The 26,761-nt window shown below is 35.8% G+C and overlaps 1 protein-coding gene across 2 annotated transcripts in view; it reads right to left on the bottom strand.

Annotated features, from left to right (window-relative positions):
- The window catches only part of Redic1 (regulator of DNA class I crossover intermediates 1), a 54,792-nt gene that overhangs the window by 5,759 nt on the left and 22,272 nt on the right, over positions 1-26,761 (bottom strand). The window contains exons 4-11 of one of the 2 annotated variants that reach the window (XM_048444806.3): positions 22,989-23,121; positions 22,394-22,442; positions 20,797-20,973; positions 14,331-14,446; positions 10,403-10,929; positions 9,503-9,572; positions 7,514-7,574; positions 3,314-3,377 (exon numbers count right to left, since the gene is read on the bottom strand). In XM_048444806.3, coding sequence (XP_048300763.3) covers positions 3,314-3,377; positions 7,514-7,574; positions 9,503-9,572; positions 10,403-10,929; positions 14,331-14,446; positions 20,797-20,973; positions 22,394-22,442; positions 22,989-23,121 — 1,197 coding nt within the window. The remainder of the gene's footprint in view (positions 1-3,313; positions 3,378-7,513; positions 7,575-9,502; positions 9,573-10,402; positions 10,930-14,330; positions 14,447-20,796; positions 20,974-22,393; positions 22,443-22,988; positions 23,122-26,761) is intronic. The other variant, XM_085678797.2, reaches the window with a different exon arrangement.

Here is a 26,761-nt window from a genome sequence, read left to right as displayed (position 1 = left end):
CTTCTCTATATCTACTTGGCAACACATTGTACCCTTACACTTACCTTCTTATTCTTACTTTTTATTCTCTTGTTTCTCCTTTCCCTATTATTTCCTCAAAAAAAAAAAAAACACCTCTAAACTCAATTTTCCTGCAGGACTACTCTAGTGCACCTGTCTATGAACTTCAGGGACAAGGAGCAGTGCCCAGTTTCTAGCTCAAGCTGACCCTGGACCGCTGCTGGATCCCTGCATCTTTACTGCAGTTCGCTTCCCCCTAGACATCAGGAGGGAACTGAGGACAACTCGCCAGGACTCAGACTAAATAAACAAAGTAAGCAAACAAACTCAGACTTACCAAAGGAGATGAAACAATCAGTAATTTTGAAGCAAAATTATAAACAGAGTAAAAATTTAGCCAGGAAATAAAAATATCAGAAAAAAGAGATCCTAACAGAAAATTTGGAAATAAGAGAACCAATAAACCAAATAGCACACAGGGTAATTATCAACAGATAAGACCACACAAAGAAAACTTCAAAGATGGAGGACAAGCTAAGACAAAATACACTGTAATATATATATAAAGAAAAAGCAAAGTGAATGTGACCAACATGTTCAAGAACTCTGGGATGTGTTCAAGAGGTAAAATCCAAGAATCCATGAGGTAAAAGAATGATAGCAGAACAATTACTAAACCCAGAGAAAGAAGTGGATATCCAAAAGTGTGGAGGACAGAATTTAAAGCCTCAAATACACATCACAGTTAAGATGTTGAAAATACAAAGAAACAACATTAAAAGTTGTAAGAGAAAAATATCAATGTATATACAAAGGCAGAAACAGCAGACTAATATCACATTTTTTGGCAGCCTGAAAGTAATTAACTGTCAATCAGAATTACTATACTTAGAACGATTTCTTAAAATTGATAGAGAAATAGCCATTTAAGATAAGCACAAAGATAATTCATGAAAACCAAGCCAGTTATGCTAAAAATATTTAAAGTAAATAGAATAAGAAAAGCAATCCCATCCATAAAACTAAAGGAAAGTAAGCCAGAAAGGAATCCATCATGTACAACCTAGTAAATTTCTCCGTTCAGGGTTCAGGGAACCCAATGGAAGGGGAGGCAGAAGTAGAAGAGTCATAAGGGACAGAGGACACCAAGAAAACAAGGCCTTCTAAATCAACATCAGTGCACATGAACTCACAGAGACCGAGGCAGCACGCACAGGGCCTGCATGGGTCTGCCCCAGATGGGTCCTAGAACTGAAAGGGGAAGTGCACACAAGCCTCCATCCCTAGCCAGAAGCTATCTCCAACTGATAATCACTTGGAAATGAAAATTTAGGTTTTTGCTAGGGAGTCTCACTGGGGAAAGTACTCTTCACGGCAGGCTGCATATCCAGAAAATGAACGCCCAGGCACTATTGGAGGTTTTTTGCCTCATCATGTCACGTCAGGAGCTTTCCTTTTTGTTAAAAATTTATTCAATTTTTTTATCTTTTATTTTTAAATATTGTTTTCTTCAATCATTCTACCCTACGGGTCCTTTGCATAGATCCTATGTCCTCCAGTTCAGTGTTTCTGTGGAACCCTGGGTGCTGACAAGTGGTTTCTGTCTCTTGTGACTTCACTTGAACTCTCTTCCTTCTGCTTGTTCATTTTGGCATATTCCAATGTGCTACTTTTTATGTTATGCTATTTTATTTCATTATATTATATTATTAACCCTTAGAAACCTGTTTGTTTTCTAATGAGAGATACAAAGAAATAATGGATCTGGAAGGAAGGAGATGGTGGGAAGAAACTAGGATGAACAGAGGAAGGAGAGACCATAATAAAAGAGGAAAATTAAGTTATTAAAAATAGTGTCTGATAAGAAAACCCATTAATTTTTATGGTAATTTAAGAGTTTTTTGTTGGTTTGTTTTTTTGTTGTTGTTGTTGTTTTTTATTTTATTTTTTTTTTGAGACAGGGTCACACTTTATATCTCTGGCTATTCTGAACTCACTATGTATGTAGAACAAACCGAACTCAAACCTAAGAGATTTACCCCCTCTGCCTCCCGAGTGCTGGGATGAAAAGTGTACCCTACCACACCTGGCTCTATTTTTATGATAATTTAAAGTAGTAGATTAATAAAAATTGTAAAAGTTCACAAAGGTTTCTAAGTATCCTAGCAGGCAAGATAACAGGAAGAGCTGTTCTAGGACCAAAGACCTACGACATGCCTAGTGGTTATAAAACCTTTATGAACAGAAAGTCACTCAGATATGAAACACTAACATATACAAGCTTATAAACAATTAGTATGCAAGATCTAGAAAAGACACATAGGGCAAAGCAAATACAGCCAGAGAAAGACACGCTCCTTAATGAGAAGCAAGCATCTTAAATGCAGCACTAGGCAGCATAGCATGCTCACAAGCAACTATTTTCCAGATGTTGAGAGGCAGAAGCAGAGTGATGGTGGACTACAGTAAGATCTTGTCTCCAAAAGCAAAACAAAAGGCAACACGAGCAAAACATGGAACATGGCTGACCAAGTAATCTAATTAGTAAGCAGAGAAATAAAATATTAAAACTACCAGGAATTATTAGGTTTAAATAATGATGAAAGATTGACATAGTACAGGTGGCTATATAACTTTTACCTGCTGCCTACAGCAGGCTAAAGTAAACATGTAAGACCTAGGAAACAAATTGGCATTACCTTAGAAAGGTAATAAATATGCATCATGTGAAAGATGGCTGGTTCTATTCCCAGAAATATACACAAGAACTTTCATGTGTGTTCCAGAAATGTCAAGAATGGTCAGAATAGCCAAGGACAAAATATTGAGGATAATGTAAGCAAGTATCTGTTGCCAGAACATGCATGAATCAAATAGAGCATGTTGATGCAAAGAATGCTGGGTAGCCGAAGAAACTAATCTATAAAAGCCACAAATTCCAAATACATGGTGAAAAAGGAAAACTGTGCCAAAAACAAAAACAAACAAAAAATAAAAAAAAGAAAACAGGACAATAGTGACCTCTAGGGAGCATGGTAGGAAATGCAATAGGGGACGTTTTTTAAAGTACAGTTTGCATTGTCTCAAACTACAGGTGAGTATAAAACTATCTGTGAACTTGTAAATTTATGTTCTATGTGTTCATCATGACTATTTTATAAAAAGAAAGAGAAATTTTGAGGAATCAATTGTATTGTAGTCTATTCTAAAACATCTATTAAATATTTGCTTGCTGGTAAAATCTTTAAAACCTCTAAAACTTGATGTCTACTTCTTTGTTTTCTAAACAAGGTTATCCTACAGTTACACGCACAGACTCTCTCAGCAGACACCGGCCTCCCTTTTAAAGGACACACTCCTCTTCTCTCCACTGGGATCTAGAGAAAAGAATCAAAATTATAACCATCCATAGTATTCATAAAACTATTCACATATCCAACCAATACCACCATTTCTTCTTATAGAACTTTCAACTAAATTTAAATTCCAATTCAAATTTAAACTCTTAAACTAAATTTAGAAACATGGACAGCAGAGTAGGTGACCGCTAAGAAATGCATTACTAACAAAAGGCAAGACGTCACACTGTTATGGTGCATGTTGTTAAACAAATTCAAGATATTAAAGTCCTTGAAAATGTAGTATGCTACATGTTTTCTGCTTTTTTTCTAAGGTGGGATGTAGAATAAATAATAAAACCCCAGAGACAAATTTTGGGTTTCAACCCACAAAACAAAAAAGCAAAGCAATCAAGTCACTAGAAAAGTCTTAACCTCTACCTACCAAAGGCTGGGTGACCACACACTAAGCATACTAAGACTCTCTTTCCTCCCATTTTATATTCCCTTGAGTGCTGGGATTAAAGGCATATGACTCTCTAGTAATGGAATTAGATGTGAGCTATCACCACCTGGATTCGTTTCTGCATTGATCTTGTATAGCCCAGGATGGCCTTGAACTCACAGAGATCCATTTGTCTCTGTCTCCCAAATCCTGGGACTAAAGGTGTGTGCCACCGCTGCCTGACCTCTAGTGGCTTAGCTTTGCCCTTCTGATCTTTAGGGATATCAGGTACTATTTTTCTTTGAAAAAATATAATCAAAGCTTAGAACTATAAATCATCTATGGAACATACAGTTGGCTGTAATTTTATCACTTTCTACATAATTAATGATTTTTGTTTCCTTGTTTTTAAAAACCAGAATGTTCCCTAATTTCTGTGAACCTAAAAACATTGGACAACTGGGTTTATTCTATTCTGCTCTGGATTTTTATAAAATCTGATGGGAGAATGGCTACAAGTACCCCTTGTGAGTGTCTGAGGTGCATTTTACAGCTGACAGATCATATGACAGACTATATGAGAGTCTAAATGACAATCAACATGGGCTGAAAGAAGTGATTTCTATGTCTTTTGGTGGACACAGGGCTATAGATAAGTGAAGTAGACACTGTCTAGCTGCCTCCCTTTCCTCTTCAATGTGAAGCCACATTATATTTGTAAGTATGTCTTGAGTTTGATGTAAACTTTATATAGATATTATGAAGAACTTAATTTCGAGACATGAGCAGAAGTAACATGCAGTATTTCCAATGCAACACCAGTAAAATCTCAAGCATGTTCCACTCAATGTATACTCAAAACCATCCAGAACAAAAGTCCACTACAACAGCAAGAATTGAACAACAAAATACAGATTAAGCAGAAGAAAATGACCTAAAAATAACTTCAGGAGAATGCTTGAGGCCCTTAAAAAGGAAATGAAAAGTTTCCTCAAAGAAATAGAGGAAAAGACAAAAAAAATTGGAAGAAATCAACAAATCTCTTAAAGAAAGCCAAGAAAAAGAAATCAAACAGATGAAAGAAACAATTCAAGACTTGAAAACCAAAATAAAGACAATAAAGAAAACACAAATTAAGGGAATTCTGGAAATGGAAAATACAGGGAAAAGACCAAGAACCACAAATGTAAGCATAAACAGAATACAAGATATGGAAGAAAGAATCTCAAGCACTGAAGATACAATAGAGGAAATAGACCCATTGGTCAAAGAAAACATTAGCTCTAACAAAAGCTTAACACAAAATATCCAGGAAATATGGGACACCATGAAAAGACCAAAGCTAAAAATAATAGGGATAGAAGAAGAAGTCTAACTCAAAAGCACAAAAAATATATTCAACATAAACATAGACGAAAACTTTCTCAACCTAAAGAAAGATCTGCCTATAAAGATACAAGAAGCTTATAGAATACTAAATAGACTGGATCAAAAAAAATATATGTTCCTTCACCACAAAAGTATCAAAACACTAAACATACAGAATAAAGAATGAAAACTAAGAGCTGCAAAGGAAAAAGGCCAACTAACATATAAAGGCAAACGTATCAGAATTATACCAGACTTCTCAATGGAAACAACGAAAGTCAGGAGATCCTGGTAAAACATTATACACACATTAAGAGATCACAGATGCCAGCCCAGACTACGATACCCAGAAAAACTTTCAATCACTGTAGACAGACAAAACAAGATATTCCACGACAGAATCAGATTTAACCAATAACTAGCCATAAACTCAGTCCTACATGAAGTACTAGAAGGAAAACTCCAACCCAAGGAAGTTAGCTACATCCATGAAAACACAGACAATAGATAATCTCACAGCACCAAATCCCAAAGAAGGGAAAAACACATAAATTAACATCACCAGCAACGAAAACTAAAATAACAGGAGCTAGCAATCACTGGTCATCAATATCCCTTAATATAAACAGACTCAACTCACCTATAAAAAGACACAGGCTAACAGATTGGATATGAAAACAGAATCCATCTTCCTGCTCTATACAAAAAATACACCTCAACTTCAAAGACAGACATTGCCTCAGAGTAAAGGGCTGGGAAACAATTTTCCAATCCAATGGACCTAAGAAACAAGCTGGTGTAGCTATCCTAATATCTAACAAAACAGATGTCAAACTAAAGTCAATCAAAAGAGACAAAGAAGGACATTTCATATTAGTCACAGGAAAAATTCATTAAGAGGAAATATCAATTCTGAACAAATACAAGAGTACCCTCATAAGTAAAGGATACACTACTAAAGTTTAAATTACATATTTTAATCTCCACACACTAATAATGGGAGACTTAAACACTCCACTCTCACCACTGGACAGGTCTATCAGACAGAAAATTAAAGAGAAATGCTATGGGACAATGGTCTGTACCTTGCCACTTGTATTTTAAATAAACGCTGATTGGCCAGATGGGGCAACTAGGCAGGAAGTAGAGGCGGGGCAAAGAGAACAGGAGAATTCTGGGAAGAGTCAGTCAGCAGTTGTCACCCAGATGGAGAGGAAATCAGACACAGAGCAAGCAAGATGTGACTACCTTACCGCAAAAGGTATTAAGCCATGTGGCTGACACAGACAAGTTTTATGGGCTAATATAAGTTATAAGAATTAATAAGAAGCCTGAGCTAATAGATCAATCAGGTTTATAACTAAAGTAGACCTTTGTGCATTTCTTTGGGGATGAACAACTGTAGAATCATGAGGGACAGAAACCTCTGTCAACAGAGAAATAAGAGAACTAACACATGTTATGACTCAAATGGAATTAACCAACATCTTTAGAACATTCAATCCAAACAAGAAAAGGATATACCTTTTTCTCAGCACCTCATGGAACCTTCTCAAAAATTTACCACATACTAGGTAACAAAGCAAACCTCAACAGATACAAAAAATTGTAATAATCCCATGTATCTTATGCATTTGTTAGGGTTACTATTGCTGTGATAAAACACCAGGACCAAAGCAACCTGAGGAGGAAAGGGTTTGTGTGTGTGTGGGGGGGGGGATATTTTTGGCTTATGCTTCCAGATCACTGTTCATTATCAAATGAAGTAAGGACAGAAACTCAGTCAGGGTAGGAACCTGTAGGCAGTGGTTGATTCAGAAGCCATAGACGGGTACTGCTTACTGACTTCTTCATCATGGCTCGCTCAGCCTCTGTTCTTACAGAATTCAGTACCACCAGTCCAGGGATGGGACCACCCACCATGAGCTGGTCCCTCCCCTATCAAGCATGCTTAAGAAAATGCTTTATAGCTGGATCTTATGGAGACATTTTCTCAATTGAGGCTCCCTCCTCACAGATGACTCTTAACTTGTTTCAATTTGACATAAAAATAGGAGCACACTTACTGAGGAAAACTTGTATAGTTAAGAGTATCAAATTACGTAAGCCAGTGGTTCAGTTCCTGACTCAGTTGCAAACTGAAAGCATTTTTTAAATAAAATCTTATGGTGCAGTAAGAACTATTTTAAATATGTCTAGATTACTTTGTCTCAAATGAAGAACATCATTTTCTAACTTTAAGCCATAACTTTTCTAGTTAAAGAAAATAAATTTACAAATAAAAGATATCTTAAGTCAAAATAACCTAAATGCTAATGTATGACACCACAAACTGAAAAGACAACATGGCAATAAGCTTTACCTCATTACGGTCAAAATCACATGACTGTTTATGATGTAATTCTTTCAAAGGAGTATCACCGCTAGGAATTAATAATAAAAAAAAGTATTAAAGCATATTTCCTCTGACAGTTATTATTCTAACTTTTGGTTTCAAAACAGAATTATGTGAGAAGCTTCTTAAAAATATGATTGACAAGTACTATGCCAAACTACTCATTTAATATGTAGGTTAAATGTCTATATTTTCTATGTACTTGCATATTTGTGTATGTACACAAGTGTGTACAAGCATGTGTGTACACATGCAAATCAGAATTATGTGAGAATCTTCTTAAAAATATGGATTTGTTAGCACTATGTCAAAATACTCATTTATTTTAGTATGTAGGTTAAATGTCTATATTTTCTTTGTACTTGCATATTTGTGTATGTACATAAGTATTGTGCACATGTGTGCACACATGCTGATGCTAGAGTTCAACCTCAAGTGTTGTTCCTAAGAAGGCATTGGTGGGGAAAGCTAGCAGTCAACAGGCCCCAGAGATCCACCTGTGGTCCTCACTTCTCAGTGCTGAGATTAGCAGTATGCACCAATGCCCCCAGCTCTTTTCCACAGTGCAGGACTCAAACTCAGGTCCTAGTGTTTGTGTACCAAATCATCCTGAGTCAAATTCCCAGCCCTGAAACAACTAGATTGTAACATAATCACTCCAAGGAATCTAAATCTACACTCAAGTTTGAGAATCAGGTTCTTGTTTTCTTTTTCTGTTTTGTTATTGTTCTTTTGAAACATAGTGCCATGCATCCTAAGTCACTTTTTAAAAGCTGAATTTAAAACTCGAAGTCAAACAAAATGTTTTACTCATAAACTTCCAGATAATTGAGGAACAAGGAATGTAATTTCTCAATTTTAGAAATATATTATGTACCTAAGTTTTAATTAATAAAAGTCAATTCCATTAAAATGGCATGTTTCAATTCTTTTATCAGTGGATACTTTAAAGCTTTCCAAAAGCCAGGAGGTAGTGACACACGCCTTTAATCCCAGCACTCAGGAGGCAGAAGTAGGCAGATCTCTATGACTTCAAGGTCAGCCTGGACTACAAAATGAGTTCCACAACAGCTCTCTGTGACACAGAGAAAAGCTGTCTCAAACCCTAACCCCCAAAAAAGATTTTCATAAGAAATCACTTTTACAATAAAAATATGAATAAGTAAATTTCAAATCATAAAGATCTGACTAAATTATCATTATTACTAAGAAAAACAGGACTATTCAGAAACTATGAGCTAAAATAATGTTTCCCTTCATTATAATTTTGTAGGAAAGCCAGCAAGGACATCCTCAAAACTCAAAGGAATAAACCATGTCATAAGAATAAACAGATCCAACTAAAACCCTTAGACTTAAAATATGTTTTACACCACAAGCGGTAGAAAACTAGATCTGGTGATGCATTGTTGTTTCTGTGTAACAAAAAGCAGAAGAAAGATGAAATAAGGGACAGCAACCCTCAGCTTATCTATTCCGTCACATAGGGAGACTGTGGGAGGGGAATGCTAGCATGCAAAGATGTACAACATAAACTGTCGCCTAGTGGGTCTATCCTTGCCTATACTGCCTCATTGAACTCTCATACTCCCTGCTGATTCTATACTAAACAAGCAACATTCCTGTGGGGACCGCAAAGTGAGACAATGTGCTGTTTGTGCTAATAAACATTCTACCCGTACGATACTTCTATCTCTGTTCCTCAATGAATTGCTATGTAGAAGATACATGGTGGATAGTCAACACTAAATGATCAGTTAAGGTCTTAGATGCTGGAAAGTGTGAACACCATAGGTTTAAAATGTTGCTATTACTAAAAGTTGCTATTATTAAAAGAAAAAAAGTAAGGCTTTTTTGAGACCAGTTTGCTCACCATCCGACAAAACCATTATCATTTCATGTTCTGTTTGCTCATTTGAATACACTTATTATACTAGATCTTAAGTCAAAACTTACCTAGAGCACACTGGGTATTCCCAGGGATTTATCTGCACTGCTTTCTCTTGGTCATTACTTTCAATTTTTCCTTCAAAGAAAACACTGAATTAAATTTAGCAACATTTATTTTCATTTTTAGTTCAAAGCATATTAGAAGGATACACAGAGGAAAATTGGTGATCCATAATATGATACAATAAAGCACACTAATTGTGGCTTTATGCACCTCTAAGCATATTATATATACTATATATACACATATATTGTATACACACATATATATTGTCTATATATGTGTATGTATTCATCCCCTGGTATCTGATAGGAATTGGTTCCAAACCTTCCTCAGTACTCATTATTCCCACAGCCACAAAATCCCTTGACACACCAGTGTCTTGCATAAAATGGCTCAATCTGCTGAGATAATGCATATGCCCTCATATCCTTTATATCACCTCCAGGTGACTTAGACTCTCTGATACAATGGAATGCTCTTTATGGAAAGGCTTGTTTGTGTGTGTGTGTGTGTGTGTGTGTGTGTGTGTGTGTGTGTGTGTGTCCACATACGCAGTGTATCAGTGGAGGTCAGAGAACAACGCTTAGGAGTTGGTTCTTTCCTTCGACCTTGGGATCCAGGATTAATCTCAGGTCAGCAATAAGTCATCTCGCCAACTCTGAGGATGTAGTAAATAGCATGAATACTCTACTGGTTAGGGAATAATGATAAAAAATGTCTGTACATGTTCAGCAAAGAAATCTTAGATTTTTTTTATCTATATAGTTAGTTGAATCTAAAAATACAGAACATTTAGATATGGAGAGCCAACTATATGTATATGTGTATAATTTGGGTTAGGGTTATGGTGAAACACAGTAATACATACTTATATAGAGAGAAACTAAGTGTGCAATACCAACCTTTTCTTCCACAGCTGGTTAGGTGACAATCTTTCTCAAAAGAGCCTCTAAATTCATGTATTTCACTATTGCTGTACTCCTTCTGGTAGGGCTTCTTTGACTGACATGTTCCTAAGTAACTTGTATTAAGTGGAGGACTATGAAAAGCTGCCCGAGGAACTGTCAAATCCCCGTTAATGAACCCACCAGTGTAATGGCTTTCATCAGAAGAAACTATACAGGAGTCACTCAAACTACCAGAGCCACGCTTGTGAAAGGCTGCCATTCTCCCCGGCTGATCTCTGCTTAGTAAATTGATCATATTGGGACCAACAAAGGAGTCCAAGTCATGATTAGATGACAGATGTCTCGGAGTTGGCTGAATCACATGTTCTAAAAAATTAGAGAATGCTTTCCCATCATTCCTCCAAATCTGTTGCACTGCTGTTTTTTCCATAGCAAAGTCTGGTTGTCTTCTTTCACACAGGCTTCCACAATCTTCACCCATGATCACAGATCTTTTAGTAAGGAAAGCACCAATTTCTGGACTTTGGAATAAATAGAATCATATTTAGCAGAAAAGGTTTGATCATTTTCTTTTACAAACACTAGCTTAAATGAAAAACTACAAAGAGTTTACTGAAGAATGACTAGCATTTTCCCAAATGCATTTTAAATTTACTATTTAAAAATAATAATATGCAAATAATAATATTTTAGTGGAAATTTATCTAATATATTCTAATAATAAACATGAAAATAATTTATAAATGGTTCTGTATTTCAATGTGAAATTTAGTGCAGTTTTATTTATTGTTATACTACCAAAAAAAAAACGTGATATTCAATAGTCTGACTTCTACAGTAAGGTCTAGCAAATAACCTAGTGTACCACTGTATGCGCTGCTGCTGCTAGTCAAACAGAGAAAAAAGTCTGAAGACTAGAGGGAGGGAAAAAGCTATCTCATGTAAAGATATTTTTTAAAGAGTTATAAAAATATTATCAAAGATATTTTCCAATTTAACAATTGGGATAGTTACAAAGTCCTCAATGAAGAAAAAAATAAGATGTAATTTATTTAAAAGATAACCAACATGAAAGCTAATCAGGTGAACTAGGTAACCTATAAATTCTTTTCCTAAACAAAAATAGAAACGCTGGGTTAAGTCTAACTTGTGCATAACAACAAAAGCTGACAGAAAATATTAACAATAAAAATACCTTTTGTTCAACTGCTGTTGACTACAAAGCCATTTGAGATTGGACTATTTCAGGGAGTGAAAGTATTAAAAAAAATTGAAAGACACAAGACTGCTACCAAGAGATTTTTAATATTCATTTTATTTTCAATTATGTATATTTATTTATGAATATTGGGTGCAGTAAGTGCAGCTGAAGAGTAGGTGTCTACAGAAACCAACAGTGTCAAATCCCGTAGAACTGGGGGATTTTAGCTGCCTGATGTGGTGCTAAGAAGCAAACCAGGATCCCTATGAAAGCAGTATGTACTCTCAACTGCTGAGTCATCTCCTCAGCCTTAAGATTTTGATTTCTAATTTGATTTTTAACTACCTATTAAATATTTAAATGCAAATATGATGTTCTAGGCACTAGGTCATATATTGGAAACAGAGAGAGAAAGACCTGCTAGTATTAAACATAGACAAATTCTGTTTAGGGCCACATGCTCACAGATCATGGCTCTCTGTGATTTCTCAATGAGCATCTAATTAGTATTTTGTGCTTGTAGGAGGGTCATATGTTCATGTGTTACTTTCATTAGTTAATAAAGAGACTGCCTTGGCCCTTTTGATAGGCCAGCCCTTAGGTGGGTGGAGTAGACAGAATAGAATGCTGGGAGAAAGAAGGCAGTGAGGCAGACGCCATGATTCTCCTCTCCGAGACAGCCGCAGGTTAGAATCCTCCTGGTAAGTCACCACCTCGTGGTGCTACACAGATTATTAGAAATGGGTTAAATCAATATGTAAGAATTAGCCAATAAGAGGCTACAGATAATGGGCCAGGCAGTGTTTAAAAGAATACAGTTTCCGTGTAATTATTTCGGGTAAAGCTAGCCGGGTGGGCAGTGGGAAGTGGCCCGCCGCTCCTTCTACATATGCTAAAAGATATAATCCATTGTAATAACACACACAATTAAAGCCAGAAAAGTTTTCTACCATTATAAATGGGGGAATAACCATAGAACACGTCATAAGTTATAAAGCACACTATATGTTGAAATCATATTTTATAATTGATTCCCAGCATTATAACAGAAGACTTACTAAGACATGTATAAACCAGAAGCAGCCACCCCCCAAAGACCTGTAATACAGTAAGGAGGGGAAAACAAAGACCACAGAACTGTTATCCTAGAGTCAAAGGATAATGTAATAAACAAATATTCTTCTACTCTAAGAAAATCATTAAGGGGCATCACCTAATGTGGAGGACCTCCTCAAAAAACATTTCTGGGAAATTCAATGTGTACTTGCAGAAGATTAAAACTTCACTGCTACTTCTCAGCTTCTACAAAAAATCAACTCACAACTGAACAAAGAACATATTAGAGAATATGCCAAGATACTAGCAATAATTTTCTGGGCATTGCCACAAAGCACAGAAAACATAATAAATATTGACAAATGGTTTGTAGAAACTAAACAATAAAGAGAGTGTGGAGATAACATACAGGATGTGAGGAAATATTTTCCCATTATTAATCTGTTAGAATCCTCCCTAAAGCCCAAATAATCAAATTTTAAAATGAGAAAATTAGGCTTGAGAAATGTCTCAGCAGTTAAGACAATGGCTGTTCAGACCTGAGTTTGATTTCCAGCACACTGGTGGCTCACAGCTAACTGTAACTCTAGTCCCAAGTGATCCAACATCCTCTTGGGGCCTCCTGCTGGCACCAGGCACAGGTGTAGTGCACAGACATATATGCAGATACAACATTTATGCACACTGGATGAAATAATTTTAAAAAACTTTTTAAATGGGCAAATGATATAAATAGATGTTTCTCGAAAGCATAAATATGACTAAAATATATGAGGACACACACTCAGCATGATTAACCCTCAGGGAAATGCAAAGTGAGGCCTCAGTGAGATACCATCCCATGCCAGTTACAATGGCTACTTCTAAAAAAGAAAATATAAACAAAAATAAACAAATGCTGACCAGGAGATAAGCAGGAATTCTTACACATGATTTATGGAAATATAAACTAAAAATAGGACTACTGCTATAAAAGAACAACATGAAGGTCCCACAAAAGCTGCAAATGTAGCAGATGATCCAGCTAATTTTCTCCTTGGTATCTCTCCAAAAAAATAAAATCAGCATACCCAGAGTGCAGCTGCACAGCCATATATACATTGTAGCACTATTCACTACATGAAGACATGAAATCAGTCTGCACGCCCATCAGCAGATGAATAGTTTAAAAATGCAGGATATCTTTCTAGAGTAGTATTTAGCATTAAAAAGGATGAAATTCTGTTGATTATATCAAAATGGATAAAACTAGAGAAGATTTTGCTATGTGACAAACCCAGAAGGACAAGGACAAATATTCTTCACATATATAGATATAGAAATATTCTTTCTCATATGTCGATGCTATAATACTATAGACTAGAAGAATGATTCCTAAAAGCTGGGAAAGATGTGGACTGCAGGGAGTGGGAGTGGAGAGCCTGGAATTGATATGGCCACACAATATTCACGTACAGAACTAGCACCCTGAAATTTGCTAGTACACATGGTATGTTAGTGTTTAAAAGGACAAACTTAAGCTAACAAAAGGATGTGTTTCATTATAATCGTCTTTTTCTAGAATAGTACTTATATCTTCAACTAAAAATATTTCTGTCCTTCTAAGAGCAAAGTACTGATGCAGAGTTCAGCACTCAGAATCCTTTCCTTCCACAATCTACTCACCCGTTTATTCTCTCAGATGATTCTCCAAACTCTGCTGTTTCCTGAGATGAACTGAAAATATCTTGATGTTTATTTAATTTGTAAAATAAGGAATCAGAAAAATTTCCATTACTGAACTGAAAAAAGGAAGAAAATAACAAAACAATATGTACATGTTTACAATTTAAATTGTATTTACCTGTTTACAGATAATTGCTAACTAATGTGTAATTATAACATGGATAGGCAAGAAGATGAATGTTTAAGTATATATCATATGTTTTATTTTCTATTCTACAAAGTAATTAATAGAATATGGAGTTTAAGATGTATAAACAAAATTTTGTCTCTAAGATATAGGTAGATTCTCTAGGTGGATTCTCTCAGCCCTCCTTCTCATCCCTCTGTGATCAGTTGACAATACCAAGAAACACTCTCTACCTGGGACCTCTGGTGGCCAACCTGGCTGGGACTCAGGTAGTTAATTTTGACTTCGACTATCCATCTGGTCTCCCATTCCAATCTCAGCAATCCCATTCCTAGCCTTGTAGCAGTTGTTTTCAGGTGCCTCTCCTCCCACCTCAGCGTCATTCACTGGAGACGCCGACTCCTGGTTCAGACAGAGTCACTCTAGCTCTTTCATCCTAGTTTCTCTACATGACTTCACTGCAACCTACTCTCAAGATTCCCTTGGTCAAACCATCACACCGTCACTTCTCTGTGACCCCCATCTTTGACAGGATTCTCCGGTTCTTCCCATATCCGCACTCAGTCTTTTCTCCTTGCCCATTCCTACTCCTCTCTGCCACTCGCTGACCTGCAGGAGCACTCACTCCAGACAACCATAGTCAACACATATTCCTAAGATCCAGAAAAGGTAACAGAAACCATGGAACAGAACAACCACACATTCCCCCCACAACAAGACCAGGTAACGACACCTAGGAAAACCTCTATTCTCCCAGCTCTAGCTGCCTGGACACCTGTACAAAAACAAACAAACAAAGCAAAACAAAAACAAACAAACAAGCAAAAAAAAACCACTAACAAGTCAAGACAACATGTCACCTCCAGAACCCAGTAAGCTTTCTATAGTATGTCCTGAGAATTGTAATAAAGCTGAATCCCAAGAAAAGAACTTCAAAATGGCAAGTATGAATATGTTCAAGGATGAATAAATAAATGACTTAAGACCATAAAATCATACACAAACAATGAATGAAATATTGGAAACAAGACATGAAAGTAGAAACAGAATCACTAAATAAAATCCAAACTTGTATAAAACTGAAAATGAAAATTTAGGAATCTAAAGAAGAACATCCCAGGTGAGCATCGTCAGCAGAGCACAAGACGTGGGAGAGCGGCAATGAAGACAAGGGAGAAGAAATGGGTCTCAGTTAAAAAAAACTTTGAAACCTAAAAAAATCCAGGTACAAAACACCCATGAAAAATGGAAGACTAAAAAGACCAACATATGAATAAAAAAAAATAGAAGAAAAAGATCTCCAGGTCAAAGGCACAAAAAATATTTTCAACAAAATCATAGAAGAAATTTTTTCTAACCTAAAGAAGGAGATGCCTATCAAGGTACAGGAAACAAACAGAACACAAAGTAAGACCACAAAAAAAAACCTCTTCATAACACATAATAATCATAACACTAAATGTATGGAGCAAAGAAAGAATATCAAAAGCTATGAAAAAACAATGTAACATATAATGTCATATCCATTAGAATAACATCTGACTTCTCAATAGAGACTCTAAAGCAGAAGGGCCTGGACAACTCTAAGAACCACACAGATCAGTCCAGAACAGTATTCGCAGCAAAACTATCGATCAAGAAGAAAAACATTCTTAATTATTTTATTCCAGAATTAAAAACATAATGAAAACAAAGTTAAGTAGTATCTACTATGTACCAATACATCTCTACAGAAGGCAATAAAGAAAAACTTCAATTTGAAGAAGTTAACTACACTCAAGAAAACACAAAGACTAAAAACTCCCAGACCACTAAATCAAAACAGAGAAATTCACACTAAACCAAAAAAAAAATCATAATCGATATGCACAGGTCATTGATAATTCTGAATATTAAAGATTTCCTTCTCTAATATCAAAACACAGCCTAAAAGACTGGATTAGAAAACATAATCCATCTTTAGGTACATCCAAGAAACACATCACCGAGGGTAGACAACACTTCAGAGTAAGAGGACTGAGAAAGATATTCCAAGCAATTGGACCCAAGAGAAACAAGCAGATATAGCCATTTTAATATATAAAAAAATAAACTTCAAATCAAAAATAATCAGAAGAGATAGGAAAGAACACTATATACTCATCATAAAAAAAGGTAACTTCCTCATCATAAAAAAAAGGTAACTTCTATACACCAAATACAAGGGCATCCAAGTTCATACACACACACACACACACACACACACACACAAACCACTACTACAGGCTAAATTACATATTGGCCCTTATATACTGATGATACTGGGAAACTTGAATACCACACTCTTGCAAATAGGTCATTCAGACAAAACTAAACACATAAGGTCATTAAATCATATTAGACCTAGAGATCATTAAATCATAACCAAAGAATATACCTTCTTCTCAGTACCTCATGAAACTTTCTCCAAAACTGACCACATACTTGGACATAAGTCTCAACAGATATAAGAAAATTGAAACAAAACAACCTGTATCATAACAGAGCATCATGGATTAAAGTTGAATATCAAAAACAAAAACAACAGAAAGTATACAAATTCATGAAAACTAAAAAACTCATTAATGAATGAAAAATATATCAAGACAGAAATTAAGAAAGTAATTAAAAGCTTTCCAAAATTAAATGAAATTAATTAATTAAATGAAAATAAAAACACAACATACCCAAACTTACAGGACACACAATGAAGGCAAGTTCATAGCACAAAGTTCTTAAATTAAAAAGAAATAAACAGAGTGAAATCATGTTATCAACTTAACAGCACACCTGAAAGCTTTAGAATAAAAAGAAGAAATAACACTTAAAAGAAATAAATGACAAGAAATAATCAAACTCAGGGCTGAAATCAATAAGAGAAACAACAAACAATACAAAGAATCAATGAAATGATGAATTGATTCTTTGAGAAAAATCAGTAAAATTGGTAAACCCCTAGCCAAATAAATCAAAAAATAGAGAAATAGAGAGAGAAGATTAAATTAATAAAATTGGAGACAAAAATGGAGACATCACTACAGACACCAAATAAATCTAGAGAATTTTAAGGACATACTCTTAAAGTCTGTGCTCCATCAAACTGGAAAACTTAAAAAATAAAACAATAAATTCCTTGATATATTCACTCTAACAAAGTTAAATCAAGATCAGATCATCGATTTATACAGACTGATAAGCCCCAATGCAAAAGAAACAGTAATTGAAAGTCTACCAACCAGAAAATTCTCGGGGCCAGATGGATTTAGTGCAGAATTTTACCAAAATTTCAAAGAAGAATTAATACCAATACTCCTCAAATTGTTACACAAAGTAGAAACTCAAGGAACACTTCCTACTTCCTTTTACAAAGTCACTATTACACTGAAAACAAAACCACAAAGACCTAGCAAAAATTAAAAACTGTAGACCCGTCTATCTTGTGAACATAGATGTGAAGATTTGCAATGAAACATTTGCAAGTAGAATTTAGGGATGCATTAAAAAGGTTATCTGCTGTAATCATTTCCGCTTTATCCCAGAAATTCAAGGATGGTTTGACAAATGCAAATCAATAAATTTATCGATAATCTACCACATAAATATACTGACCAAGAAACCACATAATTATCTCATTAGATGCTTAAAATGTCTTTGAAAGAATCTAAAACCTTTCATGATAAATTCCTTGAAATACTATGAATACAAAGGACCATACACAACACAATAAAGGAAATTTACAGCACGCCCACAGCCATCAACAACCTAAATAGAGAGCAATTCAAAGCATTTCCACTAAAATCAGAAACAAAACAAGGATGCCCATTGCCCCACTCCTATTCAATATAATACTTGAAGTCTTAGCTAGGGCAGTAACACAACTCAAGGATTTCAAGGTGTTGAATGAGGCCACTTGTTTGTTCCAGGCTGCTAAGCCCCAAAATAACCACACAGAAATCATATTATTTCTAATACTGTTTGGTCAATAGCTAAAGTGTATTTCTGACTAACTCATATCTTAAAAAATTAACTCATCTCCATTAATCTGTGTATCACTACAAGGCTGTGGCTTACCAAGTAAAGTTCTGTATCTGTCTCTGATGGAGCAACATGGCTTCTCACTAACTCCGCCTGTTTTCTCCCATCATTAAATTTAGTTTTCCCCACCTAGCTCTACTCTGCCCTATCAGGCCAAGCCAGTTTCTTTATTCATGGACCAATACAAGCAACACATAGAGAGAAGGACCTCCCACATCATCAAGGGGCTACAAATAACAAGGAAGAAGTCAAAGTATCATTAATTAAAAGAGTAAGACATAATTTCATATATAAAAGATGCTAAAAACTCCAACAGATAATTCCTACAGCTGATAAGCACTTTCAGGAAAGTAACTGGATACAAAATTAACTTACAAAGACCAGTAGCTTACCTATATACGAATGACAAACTGAGAAAAAAATGAGGGAAGCAATACCTTTTACAATATCCTCAGTATATCCCAAGTATATCTTGGGATAACTATAGCCAAGCCAGTGAAAGAGTGGTATAATAAAAACATCAAGACACTGAAGAAAGAAATTAAAGGAATATCAAAAAATGGAAAGGTCTCCCATGCTCATTAATAAGCAGGATTAATATAGTGAAAATGGTCATCTGACCAAAAGTAATCTGCAGATTCGATGCAATCCTTATCAAAATTCTAATACAATTCTTCACAGAACTTGAAAAGACAACTTTCAGCTTCATATGAAAACATTCACAGACATCTGTAAACACAGAGACACACAATAACTGAAACACTCCTGAATAATAAAGAACTGCTGGAGGTATCATCCTTCCTCATTTCAAGCTGTACAACAGTATAGTATTGGCATAAAAAGAGATACGTTGATCAATGAAATTGAATTGGAGACCCAGACAGAAGCCCACATATCTATAGGCACCTGTTTTTGTTTTTGTTTTGTTTTATAAAGAAATCAAAAAATACATGCTGGAGAAAAGATATCTTCAACAAATGATGCTGGTTAATCGGGATGAATACATTTAGTAGAATAGAAATGGATCCATATTTGGATCAAGGACCTCAACATAAGGACAGATAACACTGAATTGATAGTAGAGAAAGTGTGAAATAGTTTTGAACTCATTGACAAGGAAGAAATTTCTGAAGAGAACACTGAAAACACAGGCACTAAGAACAACCAATAAATGGGACCTCAGGAAACTGAGAAGATTCTGTATGACAAGGACACCATTACTTGGAAAAATGGCAGGCTACAGAATAGGGAAAGAGATTTTTACAATTATTCATCTGATAGATGGTTAATATCTAAAATGTATAAAGAACTAAAAAAACTGAACATCAAGAAATATATAATCCAATTAAAAAGGAGTATAGAACTAAACAGAGTTTGCAAAAGATGAGACACAAATCACTGAGAAACATTTAAAGAAATGTTCAACATCCTTATTCATCGGGGAAATAAAAATCAAAACGTCTTATACTAGTCAGAATGGCCAGATTAATAAAACAAAGGACAACTCATGCTGGTAAGGGTGTAGAAAAAGGGAATACAGATTCATTGCTAGTGGGAATACAAACTAGTACAGCCACTACGGAAACCAGTGTGGTGGTTCCTCAGAAAGTTGGGAATAGATCTATCTCAAGATCCAGCTATACCACCCTTGGGCATATACCCTAAGACTGTACATCCTTCCACAGGGACACTTACTCATCCATGTTCATTGCTGTGTTATTGATAGTAACCATAAATTAGAAATAACATCATTTAGCTGATGAACAGATAAAGAAAATGTGGTACATTTACACAATGAAACACTATTCAACTATTTAAAAACATGAAATATAAAATTCACAAGTTAACAGATGGAGCTAGAAAAACATTCTGAATAAGATAACCCAGACACACAAAAAATTATTTTATGTATTCTTCTATTATGTAGATGTCAAAGTTTAAGACTTTGATAAGAATGCTATAATCCAAATAGCCATGGAGTTAGGTGTAAAGTAAGGGACTGTGGAGAGAGGAGGATCTCACAAGGAAAGGAAAATGGAGTGCAAAGTTAAAGAGAGACAGGGAGAGACCCAAATGGAAGATTAAAATGGGGAGTGGAAATGGGCATAAGATGAAATATTATCCTTCATTTATCATCATAAATTTGAAACCCATCTTAGTCAAATTTATGCAAAGGAGAACCTGTGATGGAAATATGACATCAAAGAAGTAATAATCCCAATGTACCTGCTCATTTTGCTTTGTTTCAGATGCAAATTTCCAAGGATTTGGTGCTGTCCTTGGGGTGGAGTTTTGGTTTGGAATATGTTTGTTAGATGGTAATTCCATTGAAAGAGAGAGTGGAATACAACTGTAGTTTTCTGTTTTTTTGAACATTCTGTATGAGTTCATGTCTTGTGATGACTGTAGGAAAAGAAAAGGCAAGATCACAAAAAATACAGAAACTAGAAGTCAAAATAATAGAACTAAAATTAGGAGAAAAGGGGCATGACTACAAAAGAGGAAGTCCTACGGAAAGGCAGGTCATTGGTGCTTCATAGGAGTCCTGGGGGTCAGTGAGCTTGTCTACTTCAGAACACCTTCCCTCTGCTTTCCCAATCTGCCTTCCTCTCTAAAGCTCCTTTCCTGAATGTTACCTTCTAATGACATAAAATCTTAGTTTCTCTAAGCTATAAATCAGACGACAGGATGCCCAAGATATTTTATTACTATCATCGGCTTCCACTGCTTCTCTGATCTAGTTTAAACCTGACAATCTAAAGATGAAGGAGAATAATTAATACAGCATTGGGCATTAAATAGAATTGCAAGTTTTAATCAACCTGTGTACTTTCTCATTCATTATGGCTTCGTTTGCAAAAAAAAATTGTTATACCTTTAAAAATTACCTTGTGATAAACGTAAGTTCTTTTTTTTATTTTTTTTTATTTTTTTTAAAGATTTATTAATTTATTATGTATACAGTATTCTCAGTATTTTGTCTGCACGTATGTCTGCAGGCCAGAAGAGGGCGCCAGATCTCATTCCAGATGGTTGTGAGCCACCATGTGGTTGCTGGGAATTGAACTCAAGACCTTTGGAAGAGCAGGCAGCGCTCTTAACCACTGAGCCATCTCTCCAGCCCCTAAACGCAAGTTCTTAACATCATATAAATATAAATTGATAGAAATAATATTTTCATTACATTTGAACAAATGAACTGATCAGTAAATATGTGAACATAACAAAAGATTCCCTCAGGGAGAGGTGGAGATGGTTCTATCAGTAAACTGCTTGCTAGGCAAGTATAAGGACCAAGTTTGACTCCCCAACACCCATGTCAGTGCACATTTGCAATCCCAGTGATGGAGAGGGAAGAAGCAGGTCAATTCACTAGACTTGCTGGCCAATTAGTATGACTGAATCAACCAGCTCTAGTTGCAGAGAGACCTTGTCTCAAAAAAAACAACTTGGAGAGTGAGTGACCTCTGATCTCCTATGCACACATACACATGCATCTACCTACTCAACAATGAACACACATACAAATAAATACTTTAAAATATTTCTATATAAATTGTGCTTTGTAACTAACTCTTTGATAACTAGAAGAACCAAGCACTAAGCATGTAAAGCCAACCACATTTCTATTGCTCCAAGGAAGCTTCATAATCAGAGTATTCATTAGGAGTAAATTTCCTATATGTGAAAACTGCAAAAGGAATTATTCAAAAACTATAAAATAGTTAAAGGCTAACTAATTTTGCCTAGTATTTTAACAGTGAGATCGTCTAAGGGCTTGGAACAATTGTTAAAACAACTTACAATTTTCTTTAAAACTCACCTGACCTGGGTCAGCTCCTTCTGTGCCACATAATCTTTGATAGGGTGCACTAAAGAAAACAAAACAAAAAAATTCAAGCATCCATAAACTATATCTTCTGTATATTTAAGCTTCTCAGTGTCTACACAAACACTCAAGATAGAAAACTCTGGTAAATTATGTACAAGTACGTTTTAATGAAAAATATATTAAACTAGGATAGACATTTTCTTTGCTTTTTTAAAAAATACTTATCCTTATTTCAATCATTGGAGTTTTTGCCTGTGTGTTATGTCTGTATGAAGGTGTTGGATCCCCTGGAACTGGAGTTATAGACAGCTGTGGGCTGTCATGTGGGTGATAGGAATTGAACTCAGGTTCTCCGAAGAGCAACTAGTGTTCCTAACCACTGAGCCACATTCCCAGTCCCTGGCATTTTCTAATATAGAAAGTCAAAGCACATGCACAAAACTCCATAAACGCGTGTCCTAATGGTTTTATATCATTAGAGTAACAAGAACAGGAGCTAGAAGGTAATGTCCTTCTCAGTTTCCCAGCAGACACGCAGGGTTGGTAGTGTTAACGTCTCTCAGTCACTGTCTTAGCTAGCACTTACTTAGTCCCCATGTCATCGATGCACAGTTTGGAAGGTACACAATGAGGTGACATTGGAAGTTCTAACGCATGCTTTCTTAGTGGAACTTTCAAGTCTCTATTCATATTCACATGAGTTGGTCTTTTCATGATTTCTATAATAAAAAATGTTAAATATAACTGAAATAGAAGCTTTAAAATCTTCTGCTATATCATTCTTCAATTGATTGTGCATTTGAAAATGTTCTAAAACATCTTTACATGTGATTGCAGAAACTGACTGCTAACCACTATTAATGAAATTTAACTTTTTCTCCTGCATTTTAGCCATCTATAAAAGGGCTCTACTAATGCAGCACAATGTCCTCTTTCTGAGTCACTAGACTGTCTCAGACACTGTACAACATATCCTCACAGCACTCTATGTGTTCTCTGTTTCAGCACTTTGCACATTTTATTACACTTAATTAACCCTATCACCGTCAATAGGCTGTAAACTTCTGAGCAATGCTTCTTAACCGTGGGTCACAACCCTTTGGGGGTCAAATGGCCCTTTCGCAGATGTCTCTTAGACTACTGGAAAGCACAGATATTTACATTATGATTCAAAACAGTAAAAAATTACAGTTACAACTCAGCAATGAAATAACTTTATTATTGGGGTCACCACAACATGAGGAATTGTACTAAATCGCAACATTGGGGGTGGCGGCATTATGAAGGTTGAGAACCACTGCTTTAGAGGAACGAGCCTTGTATCATTTTATGAAGATCACTGTTTTATTTGCTCAGTACCCAGCCCACCTACCAAGTTCTAGTGAGAATGTTCTCTTTTTCTGTAAAACAGTTCTTGGGCAAAGAAAAATGATTCATAGACTTTTGTCCTTCTGACCCAGTGCAACTGAGCAATTGCTGGAGTCCAGCAGTAGCAAAAGAAACTTCTTGCAGAACTTGAAAAGTTGGAATGAAACAACCCATAGTCTTTCTCCTCAGGAAACTGGGCATGAGAAAACTGGTTTCTTAAGACCAGCTTTTAAATGTTCATGATGAAGACAATCTTCATTGATGAGGTATGGTGATATTTTGTTTGTGCTATAACCAATAAAGCTGCCTGAGGATCAGGGTGTGGAGCTAGCCACTAATTAGTCATAGAGGCCAGGCAATGGTGGCATAGGCCTTTAATCCCAGCACTCAGGAGGCAGAGGCAGATAGATCTCTGTGAGTTCAAGGGCACTCTGTGCTACAGTAGATTGATCCAGTCTCAAAGAGAAAACAGAGCTAGGCAGTGGTGGCTCACACCTTTAATCCCAGTACTTGGAAGATACATGCCTTTAATCCCAGCACTGGGGGTGGGTAGAGACAGGAAGAGATATGGCTGGGCAGAGAGAGGAATATAGGGCAGAAAGAGATAGGAGCTGAAGGCTATTCAGTCTGAGGATTCCTGGAGACAGAATCTTGGCCCCTTCGGTCTGAGGATTAGGTAGAGGTAAAAAAGTCTCCTTAGTGGCTAGCCCCTTTACTTCTCTGATCTTTCAGCATTTACCCTATTATCTGCCTCCGGGTTTTTATTATTAAAAGCAATTAGAATTCATATTACAATGAGGTTTACCACTTAACAAAGAAAGAATCTTAGTGGGATTCAAGTCCCTGTTTGAGGCGTTTCTGAGACGTGCACCACTACCCCTTCTTAGTGGAATTTGAGGTATTTCTGAAACTCAGTGCTCTACTGCCCCATCTTTGGAACTTCTGCCTTTAGCCACCACCAAGTCATGACTAATGAAATCTTGCTCTATCCCCCATATTGAATACTTATACTCAATAAACACATGTTGAATGAATGACAGAGAAAGAAAGTGATATAATTCGTGATACCTTCCACATGTAGTTAATTTTACTGGCATTTAGGAAAGCTGAAGATGCAGGAAGGTCACTCTCATTTTCCTTCTTCTCAAAGTAGGTCACATAACTTACAAGCATTTTTGTGACCCTTCTTCAAAGCAGGCAATAGAAGAGAGACGCCCTTCTTAGACCTGAAGGACAAAGTCTGTTTTGTCCCTGCTGCATTGTTGGAATGAAACCTAGGACTCTGCATGTTCAGTCTCTGCCCTGATCCTGCACACACAGGATCCCAGAGAAGAACCTGAACACATCATGAAGGGGTCTCCTCTGAGTCCCACCTTTAACTCACATACTCGAATTTTGTCGTGCATCTCTACCGCTATTCGTGGCTTCTTCACACAGCACTGAAAATGCATAGACTTAACCATTTCTTTAGATATTCATTTCCTAATAAAGGCCCTCATATCACACAATTTCTTAAATACATGCTTTTATATTTCTTTTACTATTGGGAGCTAAACCAATATTCTAGTGATAGATCAGGAAAACTACATTTTCCTCAAAAATATATATAAAAATAAATATATCAGTAAAGTCAATTATTTTATTCTAAAAATTCAGGCTAATATATTTATTCCTTCTAAAACATAAATAAGTCTACTTATTATTCATGGACAGAAAAATATGCTAGATAAACTAAATGGGGAGGTACTAATATACATATCAACATTTATCTCTCCCAGACAAACTGTCTTTTTTAAGGATTAATTTTCATTTTGTGTATAGTTTTCCTGCACACATGTATGTGTACCAAGTGCATGCCAGGAACCTACAGAGTCCAGAAGAGGGTGGCGAGTTCCTGTACCTGGAGTTAGACAGTTGTGAGCTATCATTTGAGTGCTGGGAACTGGACACAAGACTGCTGCAGGAGCAGCCAGTATGTCTACTCCTGAGCCACTTCTCTGGCCCCCAACAGCCTTTTCTTTTGAACTCTTTTATGTTTGTTTTTATGGTTTTTTTTTTTTTTTGGTTTTTTGAGACAAGGTTTTGCTGTACTTCTAGAACCTGTTCTTGTAGACCAGGCTGGCCTCAGACTCACTGAGATCCACCTGCCTCTTTATGCTTGTTTTTAAAATGTAAATTATAGGCCCATATTGGTTTAAAAGTCAAACTGGGAGACAAAATAAACTTAATTTTGAAGTACAAGATTCTTAGAGTTACAATCCCAGAAGTGCATAAGAAATTCTAGTTGCAAGACAGGAAAGACATCACATGCTACAGTTACTCATCTGACCCGGGCTGCACCTTGGCAACATTTCTATCAGAACAGAGCAGATCTACCTGATGTCCAGAAAAGGAGCCACTGAATATTATTTCCAGTGCTTCTCCTCGGAATCGCTTTAATGATTAGTTGATTTAGAAGTCAAGGACTAGTATGCTCTTTCCACCATTTCTATAAAAAGTAGGCCTTTATTTGATAAACATGATCATTAAAGGAAAACTTTCAAAACTTATTGTTTTGAAACTTGACTTTTTGCTTACAGTTTTAGAAGAATGATGTTTTATGCAAATAAAAAAGTTATTTTATTTAGCTTAAATAACTGAACGAATTTGCAGTTGATAAATAAAAGAACAATTTTCCAATATTAGATAATGAAAATTTAATACTGTATTATTATCGGAATGGGCTGAACAAGATATACTTGCATATATATATATATTCTGTTTCATATTATTTTAAGCAGGCACATGCATTCTATTTTTCAAATTGCATTTTAATTACAGCATTCAACTGCTCCCTTTTCTTCCTTTAAACTCTCCCATTTATCCCTTCCCAACCTACTTCAAACTTTGGCTCTTTTGTCATAAGTTATAATTACATGCATATATGCATTGTATATACATATATATTTTCAAATATATTCTGCTGAGTCCATATAATGCCACTTGAAAGCA

Source organism: Myodes glareolus, chromosome 19 (assembly GCF_982192425.1).
Source record: "Myodes glareolus chromosome 19, mMyoGla1.1, whole genome shotgun sequence".
Taxonomy (NCBI): domain Eukaryota; kingdom Metazoa; phylum Chordata; class Mammalia; order Rodentia; family Cricetidae; genus Myodes; species Myodes glareolus.
This window is presented reverse-complemented; position numbering and strand designations above follow the sequence as displayed.